This window comes from Artibeus jamaicensis, unplaced genomic scaffold (genome assembly GCF_021234435.1).
Source record: "Artibeus jamaicensis isolate MK-2021 breed Jamaican fruit bat unplaced genomic scaffold, CSHL_Jam_final contig_3290, whole genome shotgun sequence".
In the NCBI taxonomy this organism is placed as follows: domain Eukaryota; kingdom Metazoa; phylum Chordata; class Mammalia; order Chiroptera; family Phyllostomidae; genus Artibeus; species Artibeus jamaicensis.
The window spans coordinates 337,021-347,565 of record NW_026521779.1 but is presented as its reverse complement, the minus strand read 5'-3'; the positions used below and the strand labels follow the sequence as shown (position 1 = coordinate 347,565).

The following is a 10,545-nucleotide window of genomic DNA, read 5'->3' as shown; positions in this document are numbered from 1 at the left end:
CGAAAGCCGGGCTTTCATAATAAAAATTTATTCTTACACAAATCTACAGCTTTTAAACAGTAAAAAGAAAGGCCTGCTGTGGCCTAGAAAGAGGACTTGAAGCAGCACGTGGGAAGCAGGGTGGCTCCAGGATGTCGGGCACGTGGTTACCGGCTCTGCTCAACTGTAAGACACACATGAGGCCGCCGCTAAGAAAGGAGAGGCCCCTGGACCCCAGCCCACCCCTCCTGTCCAAGCCACTTACTGTATGTAGAGATGTCAATTTCTTCAGGAAGCTCTGCCACATTCACTTCAAACCTGTCCTGAACATCATTGAGGATTTTGGCATCATTCTCATCTGACACAAAAGTGATAGCTAGGCCTTTGGTGCCAAAGCGACCTGCACGGGCCACCTGCAGGGACATAAGAACATAGGTCAGGCCACAAAAACACAACCTGGAGATCTAAAGACAAGCCGAGCCTGGTTCCCACCCCAAAAGGGATCATCAAGGAGGTGACACCTCTGTGGGGCCACTCACCCGGTGGAGGTAGGTGTCTGAGTCCTCAGGCATGTCATAGTTGAAGACGATGTTGACTCGTTCAATGTCCATTCCTCGGCCAAAGAGATTGGTGGCCACGAGGATCCGCCGCTGGAAGTCCTTGAACTGCTGATAGCGCGACAGGCTGGGCACAGGAGGAAGAGGCAGCCATCAGGTACCGGGTTCCTGAGTAGCACTGCCTCCCAGGGTCCTGCCTTGGGCCTTCATGGCAGCGCGTACTCACCGCTCTTCCTGCGCCATGCCCCTGTGGATGGCGATGGCTGGGAAGTTCTGCTCCACGAGCAGCTGGGCCAAGGCCATGCAGCGCTGCACCGACTTCACGAAGATCACCACCTGCCAGAGGAAGGCAGCGGAGTCAGGGCCAGAGTCCCCATGCACCGTCCTCCCAAAGGCCCAGAGCCCCTCCACAGGCAAGAGCAGTGTCACCTGGTTGAACTCCAGCACATCCAACAAGTCAAAGAGTTTACGGTTCTTTTCACTGTCTTTGAGCTTGACATAGTATTGCTGCAGTCCGTGCAGTGTGAGCTTGGTCTCATCGTCCACAAACACCTCCATAGGCTGAGGAGAGTGGGGCAGGAAGGGGTGGGCAAGGCTTTACTTCTGGGCACACTGTCTGCCCAGAACCTTCCAGAAGTGACTCCATGCTGAGATGCTTCCCAGAGAGGCTGCTGCACCCAGTAACCACATCTCTCCCAACAGCTGGATCTAAGCTCTGGTCTGGCTCAGGTCTGGACCAAGCTCAGTTCCCAAAATGACAAGACAGAGGAGGGAGGGCAGGCTCCACAGCCTCTCAGCATTGTGCTGTGGGTGTCATGCAGCAGAGTCAGCTTGGGCCCCATGACCCAGAAGGGCCAAAGCTGCTGCACTGCGGTGTTGGCCACTGTCCTACTCACATCTTGCATGAACTTCCTGCAGACGGGCCGGATCTCCTTGCTCAGGGTGGCACTGAACATCATGCACTGCTTCTCATGAGGTGTCAGGCGGAAAATCTCCTGCACATCCCGCCGCATGTCTGGGTGGGGAAGACAAGAAACAGGTGGGCCTGAGCTCCTGCCAGACCTCAACCCCCACCCGAGACCAGTCCCAGCACCTCCCAACCTAGCACCAAGATGGGGGTGGTGTGCACAAGGAGTAGAGGGAGGGGCGAGTCCCCAGTGCCTGTGGGGTTGGACTCAGGGTGAGCGCAGGCCCAGGAGGAGCTGCAATCCACTTACACGCTGCCAGAGCGAAGCAGCCGTGCCAGCGCACCTGGAGCCGCGCTTCAGGGAGGGGAGCCTGAAGCAGAGACAGCCACTGGGGTGAGAGCTGCAGCTGCCTCCCAGGACACAAGCCCCACCTCTGACTTGCCCCGTCAGGGCTCACTGAGGGCAGGCAGGGGGCCTAGAACTAACCCAACAGGAGAGGAGGCCATGGCAAGCCCAGGGCAGACATGTATGAGGGCTCATTCGGGCCCTGTGGTCCTACTCAGCTTGGGAGTCAGAAGTAGCAGGTCGCATCAGACTAAAACAAGAAGAACTTGCCCTAAAATCATTTACAGGAGACCTGTGTGCCAGCCACCCACACGACCCCAATGTGGGGAAGTCCTTGGTCTGTCTGTCAGAGCCCACCTGGAGTCTGTGGGGCTAAGAGGGAGGAGGGTGAAGCTGATGGGTCTCTGGCAGCCCCCACAAACCCAGTCAGGGACACTCACCCAGTTGCTCCAGCATCTTGTCACACTCGTCCAGTACAAAGTGCTTCACGTTCCTCAAGTTGAGGCTCCTGTTCCGCACAAGTGCCAAGATGCGTCCTGGAGTCCCCACCACAACGTGGGGACAGTTCTTCTTCAACACCTCTTCGTCCTTCTTGATAGAAAGGCCCCCAAAGAACACGGACACCTATGAAGGTGTAGAGGAAGTCACTTCTGCCCATCTAGGGGCTGATGCCTCTCACTCCACTCCATAATAACAGCCACTCAGCCGGTGGTCCTGCCACCTCAGGCTGAGGGCATGCAGCAGGCCCCAATACTCCAGCCTAGAGAGGCCTGAGAGCTTGGGCACAGCTCCAATGAAAAGCAGCCCAGGGCGGAGACTGGCACAGGCCTCTGGGGCCATGCATAATTCACCAGACTTTTAAGGAGTATAAACCACCGCAAACCTCAAAGGCAGCTGCTGCAGCCAAGTTTGGTAAATGCTGGCTGGGCCAGAGCTGAGGCCAGAGCCGAGGCCAGAGCTGAGGCCAGCCAGGCTGCAGATAACCACATGACGCCCAGCCTGACCCAAGGAGGCTCACCTTGACACTGGGCATGTACTTGGAGAAGCGCTCATACTCCTTGCTGATCTGAAAGGCCAGTTCCCGAGTGTGGCACATGACCAGGACTGTCACCTGTGGGGTGGGCAGGAAAGACTCACCCAAGGAAGTGTCCTAAATCCTCCCTGACCAGAGCCCACGCTACTGCTCTCTGGCCAGTGACAGGCCCCAACTGACCTGGCCTTCTGCAACCATACAACCTCCCTCCTTCACCACACACCCTAAGAAAACCAAAGCTCGTGCACCCCTACGCAGCCCAAGGATGCTGCCCCAGCAGGACAAGAACATAACACTGGTATTCACCTCAATTATCCCCTAAGAGAGTGGCACACAATTTTCATGACATGAGAACATGAGAAGACAGCTATGGTATCTCGGCAGCAAGAGCAGTAACAAAACCGTGTGCAATATAACCCCCCTTCAGAAATAGGGACAGTTTAGAAAATATACAGCGAAAACTATGGCAAATCGATGGGCACTTTCCAGTTTTTTCTCTTGCTTTATTATTTTGGAGAGAAATTTTGTTACAACTAGGCGGGAGGATTTTGTTACAAGTAAGTACTGTACTTCATTTTAAAGGGCCACAAACAGAATGTAGGAACAGAAATTTTTAACAGAGGGGCTGTTAGGGTCTGCTAGCTCAGGCAGGTTAGGCCTGGGAGGGAGGGTGCCCACCCACCTGTCCATTGACGGGCTCAATTTGCTGCAGAGTGGCCAACACAAAGACCGCTGTCTTGCCCATTCCAGACTTGGCCTGGCACAGGACGTCCATGCCCAAGATGGCTTGGGGAATACACTCGTGCTGAACTGAGAGAGAGAGAGAGAGAGCCTGAGTGATTGGAAACCAGATGCTCCCTCTGTGTGGGCCCCTCATCAGGCGGCTGAGGGAATCACAGTGAGGACAGTCAGAGGAGGGGTGTGGTGGGGAGGACCAGGGAAGCGTACCCTCAGATGGATGCTCAAAGCCACAGTCCACTATGGCCCTCAGGAGCTCAGGCTTCAGCAGAAAGTCCCGGAAGCCAGAGCTGTGGATGGAAACGTATGATCCCTTAACATCTTTCTTAGGGGGCGCTGGGGTGCTTTCTGCAGGAGCCTGGGGCTCTTCATCTTCCTCGTAATCCAGAAGCTCATTTTCCACATCCTGTTCTGCCATAATGCTGAGGACAGAGGAGAGAAGAAGGGCTCAGAGAAGCAACTGAGATGCAGAAAACCCACCAGGCAAGGGAGAAGGCTACCGAGCGACTACAGGCTGCTGACACAGGTCCAAAGGGGCTATGCACTGAGGTCATTCTTAGAGGCTGGCCTGGAAAGCCACCCAGTTGATAAAGCTGAAACAGAACATCATTTGGTGGCCCTTCCTTCCCTCACCCCCATATTAACTCCAGTAGCACATCCCATCAGCTCCCTCCATGCAGCACCTCCCAACGTCAGCCTGTTGTAGCCATATTTCTTCCGCTCTCCTCCAAGTCCCCTCAGCTCTCCCTACACCCTGCCAGCTACACCCACATGTACACACACTTGCTTTCAGAGCGATATCCCAATTCCTCTCCACAGCCCTCACAACCCATCTCCTTGGTCCCTGCCTGCCTCATTCCATACCACCCCTTTCAAATCACCCCCAGCCATGTTTGGTTGCTCAGATTCATCAAGCCCCTACCCCAAGTTTATACAGCCCACTGATGCCACCAAAATGAACTGCTTCCAGGTTTTCACACAAATGCCTCCTCACCATTCTGGTTTCAGTTCTAATAAACCACCTGAGACCACCTACCTTACTCTCTGTGGTCTGCACTGGGGAATTAAGTGCTCTCGTGAAAAGGACTCCCAATAGGTGTGGGTCAATAAAAACGAAGCCAAGACGGTAAATGGAATTAATACAAAGCTCACCTTCTGGCTCTACTTAATCCGATACACACGGAGCACCTTCTGGGTGCAAAAGGTGCTACAGGTGTTACAGGGATCCACATGTGACAATATTGTCTTTGTCACTCCTGCCCCAACCCAGCCTCCAAACTAGTGGCTGAAAGAGCCCCTCTTCCTGAGCTGGGCACAGAGGGCCCTGGGTCCAGCTTATGGCCCTCCTGTCACTCATGCTCTATGCTACTTCATTTGGTCCCAGGGCTTCAGCCACCTCTGTGCTGAGTCCTATCAAACTTGTGTCTCTAACAGCACTCCCCTCAACTCCAGGCTAAATTTCCAGCCACCTCTTTTATATTTCCTTTTGGAAATTCAGTTCAAAATGCCCAGCGCAAACCCTTCATTGCTTCCCATAGGCCTGCTCACCCATCTTGGAAATGGCAATTCCATTCTTTCAATGGCTCTGTATTTTCTTTCTCACAGTCCTGTCCATCAGCTAACAAATTCCACAAGAGATTGGCAAGTTCTCACCCCTGCTACCTTGCAGGTATCAATTACTTTTCTTTCCTTTTAAATTTTTATTTATTGATTTTAGAGAGAGGGTGAGGGAGAGGGGCTGGGTGGGGGGCAGGGTGGTCAGAGAGAGACAGAAACATCGATTTGTTGTTTCACGTGTTTATGCATTCAATTGGTTGATTTTTGTATGTGCCTCGACTGAGGCTCAAACCATCAACTTCAGCGTGTGCAGACGATGCTCTAACCAACTGAGCTACGTAGCCATGGCCCTTTCTTTTTCTTTTTAAAAAATATTTTACTTATTTATTTAGAGAGGAGAAAGGAGGGAGAAATAAAGGGAAAAAAACACCAATGTATGAAATACATCAATCAGTTGCCTCTTGCGTGCCCCCAACTGGGGGCCTGGCCTGCAACCCAGGCATGTGTCCTGACTGGGAATCGAACTGGTAACCTTTTGGTTTGCAGGCCTGCACTCAATCCACTGAACCGCACCAGCCAGGGTGCCCCTTCTTTTTTAAGTTCATTAAAATATTCACACACTACATCCTGTACAGTGTACAATTCAATGGCTTTTAGCATAATCATAGATATATACAATCATCATCACAGTCAGTTTTAGAACATCTCACCACCTCAAACTACTCTTTAATTATCATATCCTCCCAAACCCATTGGGAACCATTAATCTACTTTCTTTTCTATGAATATGCTTACATCGGACATTTAATATAACGGAATCACACAATATGTGGTCCTTTGTTTCTGGCTTCTTTCACACAGCATGTTTTCAAATTTATCCATGCTGTAGCATGGATAAATAGTACTTCATTCCTTTTCATGGCTGAATATTCCACTGTACAGAACATAGTACCAGTTCATTCACTGCCAGGTGATGGGAATCTGGGTACCATCATCTCTTGACTGGATTATGCCAACAGCCCCTTCACTGGCCTCCCTGTTTTCCATCCCCCATGACCCTCCATCCACTCTCCCCATAGCAACCAGAAGGAACTTATAGAAGCTAAGTTAAGAGAGTGTCAGTCTTGCTCAAAACCCTCCACAGGCTCCCACTGTGCTCAGAATAAAACTCAAGAGTTCTCACCATCCTACCAGGCCCTATAAGGTCCCCTCTAAGGTCAGACCTCATTTCTCCCATTGCCCTCCCTCACTGGTCTTAACTGTTGAGCCTCCAACACCCTCAGCTCCTTTACACACATTGCTCCTGCTGCCCAGAAAGGTCATCCACTTTCTTTAGGCATGTTGCTCTAGAAAGGCAGTTACTGCTGGCTCCAATCTAAAAAGCACCCCTCAAGTCATGCCAGCCCACCAGGCAAGAGCCTAAAAGAGGACTTGGTATATATATATATATACCAGGTAAGCACTCAACAGTAATGGTGAGTAAATGAAACTAAAATCAAGGCCTCAAGGCAGGTTAGAAGCTAAAGTGAGCATATACTATCTGCTTCTTGAAAGAAGTCATCTGATACAAGCCCTGAGGATTCCAACAAGACAAGAAGGAGTCATTTCCCAGACAGCAGGCAGAACGGGAAAGAAATGGGTCAGTCCCGAAAGCACCAGACCCTTTCTAGGAACGAAGAACAGGGCTGGCTGGCTGACAGAGAGGCAGAAGACAAAGGTAAAGGAGATGGGCAGGTCCAGGGTGTTTGTACTAGGGAATCTCTGATTAGGCTTTAGATTTGAATCACTCAATCAGTACTTGCCCTTCATTTGCCCAAGAGCGAGTTACTAGGAAAAGCAATGGAGGATGAGACAGGCATCAGGGAAAACCAGTCACCAAGGTAAAGAGGATTAACCAAGGGAAGGGCCATGTTAAGTAGGAAAAAGAGTGGAACACTCTACAAGGTGGGAACAACGCCCTGGGTGATGTGCGGGCATGAGAGCCAGCGATGATACGCTAGGCTTCAAACCTAGCTGAACAAAAGACGGTATTTAAAAGTCAAAAAAAGTCGTTTTGTTTTGATACATTTGGGAACATACAGAGTTTGGGGAGCAAAATTTTCTAGAAGTGGCTAGCCAGGATCTAAACCTCAAAACCAGTTACATCAGGAGACAATTTGGCGAGATTTGTCCCGCCCAGGGCGGGTGACAGACTGTTGAGGACCCAGCAGCGGATTAACTTGGAAGCTGATACCACAAGTGACAACTCATACACGCACGTGTACTCCCCTTCACCCTCAAATTCTAGGAAGAATATCCACTCGAAGTTTACTCCCTAAAGCATGTTTTTTGCTCTAAATCTCTGAAACCACGAACTCCCCCTAACGCAGAGCAACAACTGAGTTGAGTCCCTCCCGCTGGGAGAAGCCCGTCACGTCTTGAAGCTCCAGCTTCTCCCATCGCGGCACCAGATACGGGGTCGCCCTCCAAACACCTTCCCATACAGTCTCGAGACGCCTCGAGACCTCCTCGGACAAGCAGGTTCTCGCCCTAAGTCTGGATCTCCCCGTGGGGCGCCATGACAGCACAACCCAGAAGAGAGTCCGAGTCCCGCGCGCCAACTGCCGTCCCGCCCCGGCGTATGCTCCCCGGCGCCCAACGGTCACAGCCGCGCGCTCAAGCGCCCCAACCGCCCCGCCCCTCCATGTCTCGCCCCCCCCATTCCTTCTCCCCTTAACCCCCTGCGTCTCCTCTCTCCCGCTCACCTGCAGGCCCAACGTCCCCGCACTGGGACCCCGCGCACCCGACCTGCCGCTCACCTGATTTCCCGCTCGCCTCCGCGTGCTCCAAGACGAGCCGACCAAACCCAGTTACCGGTCCCGCGCCCCAACTAGATCTACAGTGCTTCCGGCTTCCACCGTCTGACTGAGTGTCTGCTCACTGGGCTGCTGGCTTCTCAGTCAAGCTAAGAGGAAACGATGATTGGAGTCTGCTGAAAGATTCGGAAGGCTATTGGTGGAGAGACGAAAGAGGGCGTGTCTCTTACCTCGCGTTCATTGGTCAATCTAAAAATAGACTCCTGGGGTTGGGTCGGCGTCTGTTTGCGTAGTGTCAGGTGACCAGAGTTTACGACTTGGTGGGCGCCGCCATATTTGACACTGCAAGCGAATCAGGAATGATTCAGCTGTAGCTACTGTGTTACACGTGAAATAGGGTCTCTATGCGGCGCACGGGATTTAGGGCATTAATTGCGACGACCTCCTGGTCCTCCAGTGGGGGAGCTCTAAGGAAGATTGGGAGCTTAGAATGACTCCAGCGTGGAGAGGACATTTTGCTCCTCCATTGGGAAAGGGGCCCCTCAGAGCCGGGAGTGAGAGAAATGGTCATAGTAACAGTTCCTGTTTGCTGAGAGTTGTGTCCCGAGTCAGACGCTGTGCTAGTGGACATACAAGTTGAGCCCGCAAAACCCATAATCAGGATGTTTTCCCCCAATAACATTACTGAGGTAAAGTTGGTAGTAAAGATTGTTACCAAAGTGACTTGCCAAGTGAAGATATGGCACATTTTCAGTAAGTTCCGTTGTGCCCCTCTCTCCTCAGCCATTCCCCTTACCACCCTACCCTCCTCATTGCTAGGCAACTGCTACGTGGATTTCTATCACTGTAGTTTTGTCATTTTTGAATTTCAAATGAATAGAATTGTAACCAGGAAAGACACCGGTGTTTGGGCTGCCTGTCACTACCAAACCCAATAAGCAATGACAGTGATTGAATCTTTATGAGTGCTTTATTCAGATGGCCAGCAATCTGAGAAGATGGTGGGTTTATACCCTCCCTAATAGACCATCTTGCCTTCTCTTTCTAGGCCAGATTTTTTATAACAGGTAATAAACAAGGTGCTTTGAGGGCTTTGAGATTCAGGGAAGTTTAGGTGATAGAAGCTGCAACAGTTAGCTGTTCCCAGGGGTGGTGGTCCTCTGTCTCTCCCTGGAACACTAAGGTCCAGATGCCTCCAGTTGTCCACAGGCAGTAATCTTTAGCAGTGCCCCAGGAGGTCAGCTTTTCCCAGGAGCCAGGATGGGCCTTATCTACCTGTAGTTTCTGAAGCAAAAGCTTTAACATATACATTACTTGCTAGGCTTATAACTTTTTACTTTAACCTAAATTTTCTAAGTCTTTAGTCCCCTATCAGAATCATTCAATACATTATCTTTTGTGTCTGGTTTTTTTTTTGTTGTCGTTTGACAAGATGTTTTGAGATTTGGCCATGTTGCTGCACACACCAATACTTCATTCTTTTCTATTGCTGCATAATATTCCACCATGTGGTTATGCCACAATATAGCCAATATAAACTTTCCATTCACTTATTGTTGGATATTTGGGCTTTCTTCCAGTGTTTGGCCACTATGAATAAAGCTTGTACAGGTATTCTTGTGAACTTCAGTTGACTTCTCCATGGTAAATACCTGGAAGTAGAATGGTGGGCCCTAGGTCATGTGTGTAACTTTAGTACCTACTGAGTTGAGTTTTTTTTCTTGGTACAGTTTACATTTAGTATTATTTTATATTAGTTTCAGGTGGATTCTGAGTTTTCCAAAGTGGTAGCTCCACCTCACAGTCCCACTAGCACCCTGTGAAAGTTCCAGTTGCTCTTGTTGAGACCTGGGAAATTGAGAACACAGCCTGACCACAGCAAAACAGGCTGATTGTAATCTGTTTAGTTTTGAATTTTGAAACCCCACCCTGTTCCCGCTCGAGGTCTCTGTCAGCAAATAGCTAACTGCCACGTCTGCTTCTGTTCAACGCTTGCTTGCTCGTCCCTATATAAGGACTTAGCTGTAAGCACTCGGTGCGACTCTCATCTGCAGCCCTTTTGGGCTCCATGTCTCTGGACACCCCGAGAGTTCGCCCCTGTGCAGGTTAAGCTCGGCCAATAAAATAAGATCAAAACCCTGAAAGGTCTTCGAAAATTATTCTCGCATCCGGTGGATATAACACTCTCAGTCCTTGTTCACACTTAGTATAGTCACAGATTATAATACCACACTTGGTATAATCTTTTCTCAGTTATATTTTTATCTGTGAATATGGAAGAGATTGAGGAGGTGAGATAAGCCTGCTCTAGAATTCCAGTCTCCCTAATCCCCTAACACAGTTAATCTTTCTACCACCGTTTTTCAAAAAAGTTCTAGCATTTCAATTTCAGTTAGTGTAGGCTTTCTTGGGGTCTGTGCTCTAGACAACCAACATAAAGCTGATGTCAGTAGAGGTATAGTTTCAGCCCAAATGCCCAATGAAGGGAAATCGGTCAATCCAGAGGGAGACTGACATCAGTTAGTCATATTGTAAGGTCGATACTGTATGTAATTCTCGCAATTATACCATAACACTTACAGCACCTGCTGTGTGCCCCGCAGGGCCAGGATGAGGGTAAGGCATGCAAAATT

General features: G+C 50.3%; 1 protein-coding gene across 2 annotated transcripts; it reads right to left on the bottom strand.

The window, feature by feature from the left end:
* Window positions 1–12: 12 nt before the first annotated feature.
* DDX39A (DExD-box helicase 39A) lies at window positions 13–8,045 on the bottom strand. Of its 2 annotated transcripts, none has more exons than XM_037145827.2 (11): window positions 7,916–8,045; window positions 3,771–3,982; window positions 3,505–3,632; window positions 2,808–2,900; window positions 2,230–2,413; window positions 1,433–1,551; window positions 966–1,097; window positions 763–872; window positions 519–663; window positions 245–392; window positions 13–163 (listed from the first exon to the last, which is right to left on the bottom strand). In XM_037145827.2, the coding sequence occupies exons 2-11, from the start codon at window positions 3,976–3,978 to the stop codon at window positions 147–149; spliced, it is 1,284 nt and encodes a 427-aa protein (XP_037001722.1). In that variant the 5' UTR covers window positions 3,979–3,982; window positions 7,916–8,045; the 3' UTR covers window positions 13–146. The 2 variants fall into 2 exon arrangements, with proteins under 2 accessions (XP_037001722.1, XP_037001723.1); XM_037145828.2 differs by lacking the exon at window positions 7,916–8,045 and adding an exon at window positions 7,862–7,907.
* Between the last annotated feature and the right edge of the window lie 2,500 nt (window positions 8,046–10,545).